General features: G+C 36.7%; 1 protein-coding gene across 2 annotated transcripts; it reads right to left on the bottom strand.

Annotated features, from left to right (window-relative positions):
• Window positions 1-958: 958 nt before the first annotated feature.
• Window positions 959-17,548, bottom strand: retreg1 (reticulophagy regulator 1). Of its 2 annotated transcripts, XM_046851781.1 has the most exons (9): window positions 17,241-17,548; window positions 16,411-16,517; window positions 15,817-15,847; window positions 5,790-5,916; window positions 5,613-5,697; window positions 5,358-5,480; window positions 5,178-5,248; window positions 4,970-5,093; window positions 959-3,581 (listed from the first exon to the last, which is right to left on the bottom strand). In XM_046851781.1, the coding sequence occupies exons 1-9, from the start codon at window positions 17,504-17,506 to the stop codon at window positions 3,148-3,150; spliced, it is 1,368 nt and encodes a 455-aa protein (XP_046707737.1). In that variant the 5' UTR covers window positions 17,507-17,548; the 3' UTR covers window positions 959-3,147. The 2 variants fall into 2 exon arrangements, with proteins under 2 accessions (XP_046707737.1, XP_046707738.1); XM_046851782.1 differs by lacking the exons at window positions 15,817-15,847; window positions 16,411-16,517; window positions 17,241-17,548 and adding an exon at window positions 10,542-11,535.
• Window positions 17,549-17,770: the final 222 nt, after the last annotated feature.

Raw genomic sequence — 17,770 nt, 5'->3', positions numbered from 1 at the left:
GCACCGAATTCCACATTTAGTCCCCATTTGCTGTTATAATCTCCACTCTTTTGGGAAAAAATTCCACTAGAATTTGGAGTATGCTTGTGGGGATTTATTCTAATTCAGGTGTAGTGACGTCAGGTATAGATGTAGACTGAGGAGGCCTGGGGTGCAGTCATTTTCCCAGTTCATCCCAAAGAAGTTCAATAGGGTTGAGGTAAGAGATTTTATTCCAAACTAAGTAAACCAACTTTGTGGAAACAGTTTGGGGAAGAAACAAAGATGTGTGAAAAAGTGAGGCGCCTTGAATACTTTTCTCCGTACAAGTCGGGTGGGGTGGTAGGTCAAAAGATAGATAGATTTAATAGATAGATAGAAACGTCAGTTTATTTAACAAAGGTCAAAGCTTCACAGCTCATGAACACGTCTGTGGAATGTCCTAATACGAGAATAGATAGACTCTGCCCTTTGGTGTAGTCTAAAATTATTTACTAGTAACCACTGTATCCACTCAGGATAATGCAGAGTGCAAAGATGCAGAGTGCAATGTGGGAATACACCAGGACACCAGAGGATGCCATGAAATTTTGTGCATATTCTCTGATAAAAAACTAGAAAACCTAAGATTGAACAAGGCTAATGTAAGCTTGAATCATAGGCACTTATTTTTTTTAGATTTGTCAGGAGTTTAACACCAGTTTAATGAACAAACATCAGTCTTTCACTGCCCATTCATTATATCTTAACAGACTGAAACTCACTAAAACACAGAAATCTTTTTTTAAAGAAATATTCATGAATTTTAGAAGCATAGGTTAAATACAGGTACAAAGTCAGGTGCACCCAGAAGCTTGTATCGCCCCCTACCTGCCAAGCATCAGAAATGCAAAATAGGAAAAAATCTGCTTATTGGGGTATATTCAAAATCCAGGTCTTTCATAAACTTCCACTTTGATCGAATCTCACAAACAATGACTTTAAATATTCATATTTTAATCACATTTTAAGAATATTTACATACACATTACAATATTTTTAATATTCTTTCATTCTGACACACAATTCACACAGGCATATAAGGCAATCAGGCAATCATATGTATGTGAAGTAATCTATCAGGAGTGAAGAAAGGAATAAATAGTACATTCAGATGCATTTGGAATCACACCGACACTGAAACAAATCTCTTTCTTTTGTATAGTGTTCAAAATAATAAGAACATTAGAAAAGTCCATGTTAAGTCATTGTGTTACTAGAAGAGTTTAGGTAGCTTACATTACTTCATAGTACAAGTCATAGTACAATTAGAAATTGAATTTAAAGAAAGAAAGAGATAAAGTACCTTACAGAATTACGAGAAGTTTTAAACGTATAGAATTATCAGTATTGTGGATATAAGGAGGAGTCAAATGGGGCTATTTGTCAACCATCCTTTTTCCTTTGATCCGTTTGAATTTCTTTTTGTAACAAAATGCAACCAAATCTGTTTACAATTGTCCATAACTGTCTAAAACTGGACCAGAAGATATAAATGGACCTTGCAGATACAGGTTAATAGTGGCAAGACCAGAAAAAGAACAATCTTAATTTGTCTAGTTTGGTGGACCTTTGCCCATGATATCCTTCACAATAGATTCTTGTTATTGGCTGAGAGAAAAGAAACTCAATATGATGGTCTACATGGATGTAAAGTGTGATTAAAAGAGTTTCTATATCTTGACTGGTAGGTTGAACCAACCTGACCATTTTCCTCTGACCTCTCTTATGAATAAGGGGTTTCTTGCCAATCTCCTTACTATATGGATGGATGGATGGATGGATGGATGGATGGATGGATGGATGGATGGATGGATAGATGATAGATAGATAGATAGATAGATAGATAGATAGATAGATAGATAGATAGATAGATAGATAGATAGATAGATAGATAGATAGATAGATAGATAGATGGGGCACAGATTATATATTTTTTCCAAATGAAACTATTCAAAACTAAAATTTCAGCTCAGTGTCAGCGTGCTCTCATGCCTAGTTGCATTGCTGTATAAATAAGGTGCAAATACAAATTAATGGATTATTCATGCACAGTCTTGTACTGGGACACCAACTCTAAAACAATGGTTAATTAAAAAAGAACACAAAGCCCAAAACACAAATTAGGTAACATAAGAAGTAGATATCTCATGATTATCTGCTTGAGTTACAGATGTATACAATTTTATAGTTATGATATAGTTAAAATTCATGTTGAAACCCTACTTTTGTCATCTTGATTGTCATCTTTTTAGAGGATTTGTCTCTTTGGCTTTGGTGCCGTGTATATTATAAGGTAGGAAGGTGCTGAGAGGAGATGATGTGCACATGGTTCACATACTTTAATAAAAAAAATTAAAAAAGTTGGCGGCATATAATATAAATCTCCGTCTAACAATTCTATTAAGTTGGCATCCGCAAGAAAAAGAAATAAAAATGTCACATGTTGAACAAGTTTGTGTTGAGAAAAATATTTATGTTGTATTGTGTATGTTGTATTGGTTTTGGAGATATTACAGTACTATCTACGAATACAAGTCGAAGAGCGATATCACTGTTAACTGAATGTGAATTGAATGCAAAAAACTGCTTGTATAATACAATCATTTGACACCATTTTTTTACATAGGGGTTTGGTTTAAGGTAAATGGTGTTTTGCAAAGTTACTTTTGGCTGTAGTTGTAGTTTGAAATATAATCATTATCATTTCCTTAAAAATGAAAAAAAAAAATAATATATATATATATATATATATATATATATATATATATATATATATATATATATATATATATATATATATCACAAATGTTTTACATTACAAATTCACACATACACATGAAAGAGGTCTCATAGAACACAATTCTTTTAAAATGGGGACCAGTTCTGAAATCACTTCACTATGTAGAATATATATAAAAAAAAAATGAAAATATTAAACCCTGCTTCCCATCATCTCACATGACTGTACAAGAAGCATCATTTCTCTATGGTTTTGGAATTTACTGCAAGATGATTTAATTAAAACATTGATTAAAAAAAAAAAAACAATGGAATACCGTCATTAATCTGGACCTTCCCTAGTCTCTAGGACTGTTTTCTGCCCATGCTTTTGCCCAGTTGTAAAGATTACTGGTTCCCCAGGAGTTTGGAGAAAAAACCTGTGTTTTTGGCATCTTTGGAACGAGGCTCACCGCTTCCTTTTTCCAGCTTTAGCTCGCCCTCCAGATGTTCAAGCTCAGACTGGTCGAGCAACTCAAAGTCCTCAGCCTCACTGTCTGTATTTTCAGCAATCGCTGACTCCAGTCGCTCTTGTATAGCAGCAGTAACTGCTGCTGTGATGGCGTTCTCGGCCGTCCTCTGTAGAAGTCCCAAAGCTTGAGACACTGCAGCCTCATCCCTTACAGCTGTCCCTTGAGCATCTCTTTGCTGGGAGATGTATGTGATCGGCAGGCCAATGCTCAGATCCTCATCATCCCCATTCGTCCCTACACCATTATCCAGGGAGGGGAAGTCAGTGAGGCCACCAGAGAACACCTCCTCCTCACTGCGATGATCTAAATCTAAATCAGAGAAGAATGTTTCCTTTCCAAGTGCAAGATTGAGTTAATCAAGTCTCACACCGCATGTACACATCAATCTAGGATTATATTTAGGACATTCTTTTGTTATAGTAAAATCATGAATCTGACCACAAATAAGATGTCCTCCCTCAAAAATAGATGTATATCCATAAATCAAAAGTACATAAATGAAAAAAACTACACCGGTAAATTTATTATGTATAAAGTGATTTTGTTCTTTGCTGGATGTGTCAATCACTTTGAGAAATTAGGCAGCATGGAGAGCCTCCAGAGAACCATGGGGTAACTGATATGGTCTAACAACAGATCTTTAAATGCAATTTATATATTAAGGTCAAATGAGCTATGATTGACATGTGGAATGAAAAGTAAGATATTACACATTAGAATGTATTGCCATAAAAATGTACCAAAATAAAAACAATGCTCAGCTAATTACAGTTACTTTCAAATAACTGTAACAAAAGCACAGTAATGAACAAATATATACATTTCTGTCTACCACTGCATGTTTTACCGATTAGTTCGGTGACTAGAAAAAAACATTATCCAAACACATGGAGTGGGTGAAGGAAAACATGTACCACACAAGTACCACACAAGTAGCTGACAGATTGCATTGCATGCGGGTTCCATACAGTTAAAATCTGCTCACATGATTCACCCCATCCACTAGTCACCACTAATTATTCAGCCATCTGTTGTGACTTTGGAAAGCAAGGAAATTTATGCAGCTGCAACAGAATGTTGGTGTGAAATATTGTAAACCAGTGGTGGACAGTAACGAAGTAAATGTAATTAGTTACTGGAATTAAGTCAGTTTTATATGAGTTATTGTACTATACTGTAGTATTTCCATCTTGGGAGACTTTAACTTTACTACTTGTCAACTTTTTACTCAACTACATTGTGTGAAATCAGTCATTTCTTTTAATTTATGAGCGGATAACTGTTAACTGGTTTTGATTGCTGCTTGGTGGTCTCTACTTAGCACAAGCATACAGTTCAGCATCAGTTCAACATCAAGCAGAATATTTTGAGAGTAATAAATGATGGAAGAAACTCCTGACTCAAACGTGCCTCATCACCCGTGGCCTTTGGTATGCTAAGAGTAACATTACAGTCTTTTCACATAAACTGAGTTAAAGCAAGAGTACTTTGGATATTTAAGTAACTTTGAAGGCAAATGCTTTTGCACCAATACTCAAGTGAAAGTTTAAAAGGAGCACTTTTACTTTGACAGGACTTATATCTTACCTAGTGTATCTCTTCTTTTACTCAAGTACATGCTTTGTGTCCTCCACTTGTGTAAACCCACAATCAAAGAGCAAATCGATATATGAAACTAGAAGGACAGGCTAGCTTACCCTCTGAGTCTTCTGTCTGAGGTGTGTGTCCTTCTGATAAGTTAAAGGTTCCATTATCAGTCCATGTTACTTCAGAGACTTCTGTGTCTGATACAGACAGCTCCCTACACACCGTGGAGTCCAGCTAAAACGAAGCATCTGCATCAGTTCCCATCTTGATTTACATTCAAAAGGCTGCCAAAAGTAAAGTAAAAAAAAGTTTGCCCACCTTAGGGAACATTGAAGACAGATCAGCTTCGATGTTTTCTTTCTCAACTTCTGCTTGGAGCAATCTTTTTTCTAGGTGAAAGAAAGACAGGGAATTGCAATTCTCATTTGTAATAATCAGTTACTAATTAATTATAAATCTGTTGTGCATGTTGGGTTGTTCTGGCTAATCAGATATTACCATGATTCTCTTTAATCTTTTGTAGGAAGTGCCCAATGCCAAAGTTCAGTTTCTGCAGAACCGGTTCCAGCCACATCCCAAACTCATGTGATGACACTAGAGGCCACAGGAAAATTCCTAGCACTGAGGCAAATAGATGAAAAGCACATTAACGCACATCACAGTCCGTAAGCAAACTGTGGAAACTGCAGATAATGTGACAATGCTGTCAGGGAATTCATCAGAAATGTTTTTTGCAAGAATCCATCACTTTACCTATAATATAGGAAATAACAACTCCTGGAATGTAATTGCCCAGTATAGCCAAGAAAAAACACAAGCTGCATACCAGAAGACAAAACTGCAACCAGAAAAAAAATGCAAGTTTCAAATACTACATTCCTACTGCTTAACGTAAATATACACATAGTTCAGTATTAGGCATGCCGTCACCTTTCCTGGATTCTGCTTTTTGAAAGAAGATGTCTCCTCAAGGAACAGTTTGATGCTCATCCAGCAGTCTGTAAGCTGAGCTTCTGCTCCAGACCTGCTCTCCTGACCCGAGTCCACCAGCTCCCAGCTGCAGTCAGAAAAACTGGGCGTTAATTAACAGTCTCATCACAGAAACAGGAACTACAGAGCATCTGGAGAGTATTCACAGCGCTTCACTTTCTCCACATTTTATTATGTTATATTCTTATTATAAAATGGAATAAATTCATTATTCTCCTCAGAATTCTTCAAACAATACCCCATAATGACAACACAAAAGTAGTTTGTTTGAAATCTGTGCAAATTAATAAAAAAATAAAAAAACATCATGTACATAAGTATTCAAAGTCCTTGCTCAATATTCTGCTGAAGCAACTTTGGCACCAATTCGAGCCTCAAGTCTTTTTGAGTATAATGCTACAAGCTGTGCACACCTATTTTTGGGCAGTTTCTCACATTCTTCTTTGCAGAACCTCTGAAGCTCCATCAGGTTGGATGGGGAGTGTCACTGCACAGCCATTTTCAGATCTCTCCAATCGGGTTCAAGTCTGGGCTCTGGCGTGGTCACTTGAGGACATTCACAGAGTCCTCTCCTAGCCACTCCTTTGTTATCTTGTCTGTGTGCTTAGGGTCGTTGTCCTGTTAAAAGATGAACCCTCAGCCCAGTCTGAGGTCCAGAGCACTCTGGAGCAGGTTTTAAACAAGGATGTCTCTGCACATTGCAGCATTCATCTTTCCCCCGATCCTGACTAGTCTTTCAGCTCCAATCACTGAAAAACATCCCCACAGCATGATACTGCCACCACCATGCTCCACTGTAGGGATGGTATTGGCGAGGTGATGAGCAGTGCCTGGTTTCCTCTAGACATGATGCTTGCCATTCAGGTCATTCATGTTTCTCATGGTCTCTGAGTCCTTCTGGTGCCTTTTGCCAAACTCCAGGCGAGCTGTCATGCAGGCCTGATTGGTGGAGTGCTGCAGAGAAGGGTCGCCTCTCTCCACAGAAAAACGCTGGAGCTCTTTTTGAGTGTCTATAAGGTTTTTATATTTGTGACTAAGGCCCTTCTCCCCTGATCACTCAGTTTGGCCGGACGGCCCGCTCTAGAAAGATTCCTGGTGTTTCCAAACTTTTCCAATCCATTTACGGAAGATGAAGGCCACTGTGCTCATTGGGACATTCAATGCTGTAAAAAATGTTCTGTACCCTTCCCCACATCAGTGCCTCGATACAATCCTGTCTCAGAGGTCTACAGACAATTCCTTGGACTTAATGGCTTGATTTGTGCTCTGACATGCACTGTTAACTTTGGGACCTTATAAAACAGGTGTATGCCTTTCCAAAATCATATCCAATCACCTGAATCTACCACAGGTCGACTCCAATCAAGTTGTAGAAACATCTAAAGGATGATCAGTGGAAACAGGATGCACCTGGGCTTAATTTTGGCAAAGGCTGTCAATACTTATGTACGTGTGATTTTTTTATTTTTTTATTTTAATAAATTTGCAAAGATTTCAAACAAACTTCTTTCACTTTGTCATTATGGGGTATTGTTTGTAGATTTTTGACGAAGATAATGAATTTAATCCATTTTGGAATAAGGCTGTAACATAAAATGTGGAAAAAGTAAAGCGCTGTGAATAATTTCAGGATACACTGTAAGATGTACTTCCTTTCCGTTTACCTTTCAAACACTACTGGGAGCAACAAATTAAGGTATAAAATTTCATGGTGAGTAACTGATAGTGTGTGTGTAAAAACTATTAAAAAAACTACTAAATTGATTAAGCACTTTTACTACTTTTGCATTTATAACTATCTAATACTGTTGCTGTCCATCGGCGTCATTAGAATGTGTTTCAGTTTCTGTTTGGTTTGTATACTTCAGAAATTGCTGATCTCCAAGGGATTCCTTTGCATAACAATCCCTAGAGATTATACTGAATAGTGCAAGAAAACAAAAATGACTGGTTCCAATTCAGTGGCTTAACCTTAAATAACCACTGTACACAATTGTGATGAGCAAAAAACAAATCTCAGAAACCACATCAAGATTTTATGAAGATAGGCAACAATCACAAACATGCTTTCTCTTCTAACCTTCATCTGTTTATTTTTGAATTGTTTGTGCTTACTTGTGTTTTCTTGGCAGATTTAACACTGATTTAACATTGTTTAGAATTGAAGACCATAACCTATCCGAGTATTGTTGCTGATCGTGTGCATCCCCTTATGGCCACATTTTTACCTATATTCTAATGGATACTTCCATGATGATAATCCACCATGTCACCAAGCAAAAGCCATCTCATTTTTATACCGGAATATTACAATGAATTTTGTGAACTTCAGTGGCCTTCCCAGTCACCAAATTCAATAAAGCAGGTTGTAGGAGGAGACTGACAGCATGAACCCCATGTTTGTTATAACAATAAATAGCAAAACTGGACATTTCAGACAGGTGTCCTACATTAGCTCTGCAAAGAAACTGCTTCTGGGGTTGTGGAAGCTGAAAACAGTTAATGTCAGTTAATGAAATATACTTCTGTTGGAAATGGCCAGCTTTTCTGAAAACAAGATTGTCACAGATTGTTACTATTCCTGTTTACAAACAGTTTATAGTCCCTTGTGTGGAGCCTCCCCAAACTGTTGCCACAACATTAAAAGCATCCAATTGTATAGATTGAATAATATTCTAATACAAAGCCTTTTCACAAGAGTGGAGGCTGGTACAGCAGCAAAGTGAGAATAAACATTGAAATTGGAAATTCACCATGTACACATGGGTATGTATGATAGTCAGGTATCCACATCATTTTGCTCATATAATAAAAAGAACAATAAACTATGATTATGGTTAAAGTAGATGTGTAACCTTTCTACAGATGTCCTGGATCCTAAATCAGATCCTGTAACAGGTTTGCAGGCTAAACAAGCTCTTTTTTTGGTCCTTATAAGCAAATTCTGTGCTACACTGCTACGGCTTAGCTCCAACAAAAATGGTGGAATGCCTACTGGGAACATGCTCAGAGGCCCTAACCACTAGAGCACCCATGACAAATATAAAGTTTGAAATGAACAGATCCCTGAGTGATACACATTACTATGACATCAACCACAACTCATAGACACAAAACAAAATCAGTATCAAGTCAGATACTCTTTGAATAGCCCATTTAATCTTTACCTATCTAGCTATTATATCATATCAGTGAACTTGGATTCAGAATAAGAACTTACCAGGCTTAGCACACTGAATAAATAAAAATAATTATAATTATTTAATGACCCAAGCTAACCTAAAAGATTAATCAAGAAAATAGCAACTTAATGCTAGATTTCTAGGTAAAAAATTGCACCTTCTAGATTCCCAGAACCCATCTGCAAGATGAGATGAAGTATTTCTTGCTTTTCTAAATACATGCTGTTCTCTATTTATTTCAGTGTAGTTGCAGACTCCTAGTAGCTATGGCTTTCCCCATAACACTCCAAGTGTCACCTATCACTTTCCAGGCCATACCACCAAACAGACACAATTTTCTAAGAAACTGATCACATGGGGTGAAATGGCATGTGTGACTATGAAGCAATGTGGCTCACATTAGCATTTCACCATCCACTGGGAAGCTCAAGCAGCAATACATTAGGTCTGGTGCCAGAGAAGATGGCTTGCCCAACAGAGGGCATGATGGGTGGGCAAGCGTCAATGAGGTGTGATTCCCACATGATCCAAAGCGGCTTGTAAAAGCGTTAGGAGGGGTCAAGTTTCGGTACGAGGAAATGGCAGTTGGAGAAACCTGGCTGTCCTCTGCTGCCATGTGCTGATGTATAAATCAACACACCACAAAATATATATCACACAAACAACTGTAACATTCCACATTAAACCATTTCCATTATAACTTTCAATTTAGCTTGTTTGAATCTGACAACCGTTGATCCAAGAGACGAAAATACAAGCAGCTGCTTGTTTTGTCTCATGTACTAATCTTTACATCAACATTGAAAGCAACACATCTGAGAATCTAACAAGCCTAGTGACAGAAGGCAAAAATAGCCTGAAAGCAACAGCTGACCAATGTGAAAACACTAGAACCCTCGCCTACCTCTCAGCTCACAGAGGACATTGTTATCTATAATCACAATAGAAAGTTTCCTTAGTCCAACGCAAACAGCACACAAACTAAAGCTGATTCTGAAAGATTTTACTTACATTTGGCTTCCTGGCTACATGAGTAATGAAAAAGTATATAAAACCTAAACTACACTCACTTAGACTTTGATGCAAGTCATTTCATTAAAGGCATGTGATGGAAAGAGTACTGTCTCTTGTTGATGTTGTGTAGCTAGCTATAACATGGATGTAATGAAGTTTGTATAGTAACACATTATTAAGTAGAAACATTATACATATCGTAACTTACATATTAGTAAGTTACTATAAAGACGGTAACATTTTAGAACAACTGTACACATCTTACAGAAACCTTGTGTGAGTAGTTCTTATATCTGTGAATAATTTACTATAGAAATTGTAACGATTTAGAACAAGTGGCTTAAAAAACGTTGTGTAGACTACCGTCAAAAACATTTGCAATTACAAAATATATCCACACACATTTAACTTCACCAACTTAGCACCTCAATTATTCTTTCCTCCTTAACCCTTTTTACCTTTTTTATTACTAATAGACTGAATACAGTAGGTTTACCTTAAGCCTGATCCAAGATTTTTCTCCATCATCTTCCAGAATATGACCATCAAGTTGTGAAGAAATAGCTCTACGCTCCAGCCTTTGAGTTCAAACCGAAGCTAAGATTAATGTTCAGGGTACTGTGACCCGCTCTGATACTTTACATGCCAATCCAAGCCTCTGTTTATGTAGACCCCCAGCTTCACTTTTTCTACTAGGCTGGTCTAAAAATACCACAGCTACACAGCGTTCCATAACCATCACACAGAGGAAGACGTGCTGGTTATCATGTAACACACAAACACACCCATCCCCCCCAAACATACACCAATGTATAAGATTTGCAGAAAAATTGCATCAAAGATGCCACTTTTCTGTATCCACACAACTCCGGTCTTGTATATGTTTATGACTCTATGTCGTGTTGCTTATACTCCTCAACTGTTATATTTAGTATATTACACCATTCTTATAAATGACATAAGGGTTATTTTAGTTTGCATTTTAAAGGGATCCATAATTACTACTATATCTTATCAAATGAGTCACACCATGGCACCCACCATGATCTCAAAACAAAGTGAAGAAAAAAAATAATAAAAACGCTTTGTTATTTTAATCGACGTGACAGAATCTACTCATATGACAACTGCTGTAATTATGATGAAGAGGTTGGTAGCTAATACACACTGCTTGCTCATCCTTCCACAAATCAAGGCCTGTGTTATACTGGCACACCACTTTACTGAATAGTATTCTTGCTTTTGATTGGCAGAATTGGTAGGCAGCTAAATTATGGTTAGTAAAAAGTGCAAGCAGTTCTCAGGGCAAAGAAATGGCAGTGTCATCGTAACCATCACACATGATACAGGCTGACAGACTGCCAGGCAAATACATGTTGCACATTTCACAACACTACTGATTCTTGAACACACAACAACATTTGTATCCAATGAGTGTTTTTGATCATGTGAAATACTGGCAGACGGCTTATATTCTAATGTTTTACCTTAAAACTATTAAAACCATAAAACGATTAAATTCCACATTCCACAGATCCCCTCAGTGCATACTTCATGAGCTTCAAAATGTAAATTTGTATAATATAGGGGTGTAACAAGGGCTACACAAAACTCACGGTTTGGTACGTACCTCGGTTTTTAAGTCACGGTGCGGTTTAATTTCGGTACAGTTAGGGGGAAGAAATGCAAAATATTAAATTGCTTGTCCTTTTTTTTTTTATTAACACAGTTTATTCTTAACATTTGTGATCAACATTTGAACAGTTTACAATTTTAAAACAATTCTAAATAAAATGCCAGCTTGGTTATATATTATATAGTTTAAATTTGTTAGACCCAATTTGGCTAATTTAGATGTGTGTGTATGTGTGTGTGTGTGTTTTATATTTAATATTCAAAAAGATTTGATCTGCTTAACTCTACTACTAATTTTAGCATAATTTTACAAATGTCTTCATTCCTTCCATCTTTCATTTATACACTCCCTCAATATGTGGAATTGTCAGGATTTTCTACTTCTAAGAGAAATTACTGAAGCTGGACATAAAACGCTAAAGAATCAATAGCGCTAGCGTTAATCACTAGCCACTTCCTGGTTAGCTGCTAGCGCTAGTGCTACGGATTCTTTAGCTTGCGCAAAACAGATCTTATTTCCGGTACGGGGTAAGTAGCCACAGTGACACTGCGCTAACTCAGGTTTCTTTTTTATACCCCTGGTATTTATTTTTTTTTTAAATGCACTCAAAGTGCGAAGCGGTGTCTAAACTAACTTGCGAACCGCAATTTAATACGTTCCTGAGGAAACTCAGGATTTTACCTAGGATTCAGACATAAAAAGGATTGTATTAAACCCCTGTACCGAAAGATTTCGATACGAATGCATACCGTTGCACATTAGGGTCTAAACTGACATTATTTATTTGCTGTTCATGATTTACTATTAAACGTTTTCAGTCCACATGACTGTCAAATCAGCTGTCTATACAAGCATTAAATATAATATTACACATAATAACTTTACATATATTACCTATATTATATTACTTATATTATATTGATTTCTACAATGGTACCAAAAATAATAAAAAAATCGACTCCCTGATTATGCCTCTTGCACCCTCTTTGAGAACCACAAATCATCAGTGTGAAACTGTGTACAGTTCTTTGTAAATTTCATTGCTGGTATTAGATGATCCATCGAACCAGACAATGTTGCTCTAATTCTATACCAGTACAATTGTAACCTTGTTAAAATATAAACAACACGTGTGATTATAAAGATGAATAGATTTATTAGGTAGATACATTTAAGGAGTAATATTTATTTTAGTTGCAGGTAAATCTTACAAAACCTTGTAGCCAACTAGAGCTGTCCCCAGAAATGTCCTTGATTTTTGCTGTGAATTAAAAAAAAAAAAAACACAATTTAAACATATTCTTATAAGTAAGAGTTAATTACAGGAAAGGTTTATGGTAATTGTGTCATTACTGCTTTGGCCAACAGAGGGGGCTGCAAGGTATTGCAGTTTTTCCATTTTTACTGATTTTCCTCTAGTACTTGCTAAAGAACGAAAAGAAAAAACGAAAGAAAGAAAGAAAGAAAGAAAGAAAGAAAGAAAGAAAGAAAGAAAGAAAGAAAGAAAGAAAGAAAGAAAAAACAAAAGAAACAAAGAAACAAAGAAAGAAAGAAACAAAGAAAGAAAGAAACAAAGAAAAAAAAAAAGAAAGACAAAGCCAGCCACCATCAAAGACAAGATTATTGATATACTACTATTACAACTACCCAATTAACTTGCGCTGTTATAGATTTGCTGAATAAAGTTTTTGTAGATAACTAGTCTCATAATCATCTTGATATACGATTATTACAGTGTATATGAGGCTAATAAGCACTTGCACAATAACTGGACAGAAAATGTAAATAAATGTGAATGAAATGTAAATAAATGTATCACACATGTAATGAAATTAATATAGCTACTGTCTCATTAGCTTTTTTTTATTCTAGCTTGTCTTCTAGGTCTTTGAGAATACCCAGAACCTGTATCAGGGTCATGTTTTAAAATGGTTTTGCACTTTACATGACATGTATTTCACGTTTTATTTCAATTGGATTTACTATTAAAAATAATGATTTGCATATTAAATTACTAGAATCTGGATTGTCATTTAAATGTTGCTTTGCTGTTATGCTTGTTATCCATGTGCATGGCCCAATTTCAGCTTAAGCTGCTTGACAGATGGCCTCATATTTGTCTTAAAAATATTCTGGAAAACATTGAAGTTAATCACTGTTTCAATGACAAGCAAAAATTATCACACTTCTACCACCATGCTTAACAGTTGGTTAGAGGTGTTTGTAATGATACTCTGTGTTCAGTGTTTGTCAAGCATGATGCTGTGCATGATGACCGCCCTAGTCTCAGCAGTCCAGAGGTTTCGTGGTTTGTTCAGATGAAATTTGGCAGACCGAAATAATGTTGCTATGTTCTTTTTTGAGAGAAGGTTCTTTTTCTAACCACTTTTCCATTAAAGGTCACATAATGTAGCTCTTGTGTTTTATTTATTTTTATATATTATATTTTTATATCTCTGAGCAGTTAATAGTCTGACTTTAAAACTGTACTTGCAAAAACATACATTCCTGTAAAGATTTGAACTGTCTTGTAAACACTCTGTAGAAATATGAATTTGTAATTGTTTGGATGGCCTTATAACCCTCCCAGAGTGGTGAGCGGTAAAATTTGCTTCTCCAAGATCATGCCTAATGTTCTTTTTACTTGCCATGAAACAGACAAAAACACCAAAATGCCAAAAGCTTTTTTTTCTAAATTTTTCAACTTGGTCATACAACATAATAGTCATATGTATGTTTAATGAGTGTTTTTTATATTATGTCCTTTACCCACAAATCACAGACATATTATGTAGATATGTAAAAATCGATCAAAATTGTATTCTTGTGTTGAACTTTGGATACAACACACACACATGTTGGACTTGATTAGGAATAGGATCTTTTGGGGGAACTATTAGAAGTGAGGACACCAGATTGAGCCCTGACTGAGCTCAACAGTTGTCTGGATAAACAGCAGGAAGCCTGAAGCAATAGAACAGCTGTGCTAAAGCTTAGCTTTAACAGATACATAAACACTGCGCTGAGGATTACTACACTGGCATCCCACCAGTGCAATACAATGGTGTAACCAGACTTGTTTTTACTGCAAGTCCATAAACAAATCACAGGGCAAGAGTGGTCAGTGTGAAGGTCTACAGTATGGAGCAGGATCATACATAATAGGGAACTCAAGGCTTACCATTAACAGAATTCGATCAATTCATCAAGCCTTCTCTTAATCAAATATCTTAATCAACTTATGCGTCCTTTTAAGCCCATGCATGTGTGTGTGTGTGTGTGTGTGTGTGTGTGTGTGTGTAGGTGGATTATAGAGATGTTTGGATAGCATGGTTGCTTGCTCAGTCGTGCTCACACGCATCAATATAAGGGGTTAGCTAGTGATGTTGGAAATGAGACAAAATTAACCGAAAGAATGTTACCAGGTTCACTTTGGATTTACATTAAGATACAGGTATGGAAAGTCTTTACGGAAATGAATAAAAAGTAATAAACCGCTAATCCGAATTACTTCTGATGTGTATATGCCAGCACCCTCTACACTAATAAGTCTTAACCCAGATCCATGACAAGCTACTAGGAGCAACCTACAAACTGTAACACTAGAAAACTACAATCCCACAAATACAAATAAGTCACGCCTAATATTTACTTTAATGTCTGCTTCTCTTTGGTTCAGTTTAATCTTTTGTCGATCTGTTTATTTTTAAATCATCTTGATTTTTAATTGGCATTTACATGTGTCAAAGTACCTTCACACCTGTTGGCTTGGGACTCGTGCAATATAAGCATAATGAAACTAGCATTAGAGCACCAGTGTAACATGTCTATAAAAAGCATGGATGTTAATGGGTTGTGTGGTTATTAAGTGTGGTGTAAGAATCTTCCCGGAAACAACTCAAGCACCCACAACAGCATCATGGGTTTTATACGCATATGTCATAAGTTTACATGGCTGACCTTATGGCTTGCTGCCTATTACCAATAATGCAATTTAGGTGATGAAGTGCCATCTACTGGTCAATCAGCTGGTTGCATATTCCATAAACAGAAGAAAAACCGGAAAGGTAAAGCACTGGAAAAGAAAACATTGCTAATTTTACAGTAATGCAAATCACTCTTAGTTTAAACATACCTGCCTGTCATACTTCGCCATAAACTGGACCCTAATAGGGAAAAGATGAACAAGATGTTAGGTTCAGTCTGTAAATATACCAAGTTAGCAGTATGTACATTGAAAAAAAGATAAATACCGCAACATTTTGAATGAATACATTTACATTTAGCAGACGCCCGTATCCGGAATGATGTACAAAAGTGCTTTGAATAATATACAAATATAATTGTATATATATATATATATATATATATATATATATATATATATATATATATATATATATATTGCATTTAACCCATAATAAACCAATGACCTATTCAGGCGAACCTTTGCATTCAAGGATGAGATTTGCACTTTCAGCTGCCCTCATAAATGACCTTACTTAGTATTGTAACCATACTTAGTATTGTAATTATGCAACTTTTATTAATTACTCTGTATTGATCCAGTATTGGTCAGGTAATAATGCAGCACTTGTTTTATATGACATTCATATATATATATATATATATATATATATATATATATATATATATATATACATTGTTACATTGTTACACATTAGAAAAGTATTCTCAATTAGTAACTGTATAATACGGTAATGCACACCTCTTGACCTGGAATGTACCACATCCCTCATCAACTGTACCAGCAGCAATAGAAGCAGACACAAGCAGAGAAGACAAACCACCCGGAATGGACTAAAGGACACAAACCTGAATAAGGGGAAAAACAAAAAAAAATTTTTCCAGTTAACTCATTAGGCAGGAAGAGCAAAGTTAAATGCATTTCAAGCATGAAATATCTAAAGCCCTTTAAGGTATGAAATGTTGGATACACTACTTCGTGCCTGTTTGTCCTGTTCTGCTCGGGCCAAAATAAACAATCTTCAATGTTCTTTCTATTCAGGCCATATCTTACTTATATGCAGAAATGCCATGTGCAATATATTTGGTATAAATTCAATAGGTCACCCAATAGGTTGAGCAGATTTGAATGAAGCTCCTTTTTGAATATGAACTATTCATAATGCACAAGGAAACGCCAAGGTTAATCTGATTTACACTCATTATACAAAGGAAGGCAGAAAAAATACAAGATCTCTGACTTGGCTTTCTGACCAGCACTGCATGCTCAAGTAAAGTCTTGCATTTTAAAGGAAATGACTGTCTAAATACATATGTTTAAGCTCAGTAGCATGACATGGAGAAACACTAATGCAGCTACAGACAGGCCTGAAGGTTGGATCTATGCATAGATCTATGAGACACATATACATGTATTTCATTGAAAAGCACGCACTTGAAATCAGCATTTGACACACGTCTGAGCAGTGCGGATTCTGCTAACAACATACGCTACATACGCAACATACGCTAACAATATGTATTTTTTTAAATCTCACGTGGGAGGAAAAACAGCTGCGTCACGGCTCTCACCAAAACGCGACGTTCGTCGCTGCGAAGGTGGCGCATGTCTTCATCGGCCCTTTCCAGCTCGCCAGAGCGGTTGTCGGAGGCGGCGGCGGCTGCGGCGGATGGGGCGGCGGGGTTATCGATGAGGGTCGCTGCGCTTGTGTCGCCTCCTGCTCCGCTCTCTCCGCCATCGCGCTCCGTGACTGAAGTTCGCGCTCCTCCCCGCGAGCGCGTGCTCCCAGCGACAGCTGTCCGCGGCTTTGTTGTTGTTGTTCCGCCGCTGACGTCATTCAGAGACTCTCCCACTTGCACTTGTATTTGGGTTCGTGCTCCAGGTTCTACATGCCTCGGAGAACAAGGTTCTCAAAGAAATATAGTGATGAACATATAACATTAAGGCTGTTTATTCAGTCTCCATGTCTTCCACGTTAATAAACATATTAGTGCATATTAGCCAAACCATTCAAATCACCTGCATAATATTTTGCCAACAAAAACGTCTCTGAACCATCGAGGTTCGGACGCCACAAGACCTCTGAAGGTGTCCTGTGGTA

Source organism: Silurus meridionalis, chromosome 6 (genome assembly GCF_014805685.1).
Source record: "Silurus meridionalis isolate SWU-2019-XX chromosome 6, ASM1480568v1, whole genome shotgun sequence".
Taxonomy (NCBI): Eukaryota; Metazoa; Chordata; class Actinopteri; order Siluriformes; family Siluridae; genus Silurus; species Silurus meridionalis.
Note: the sequence above shows the minus strand (reverse complement) of the source record. Positions and strands in the feature narration are given on the sequence as shown.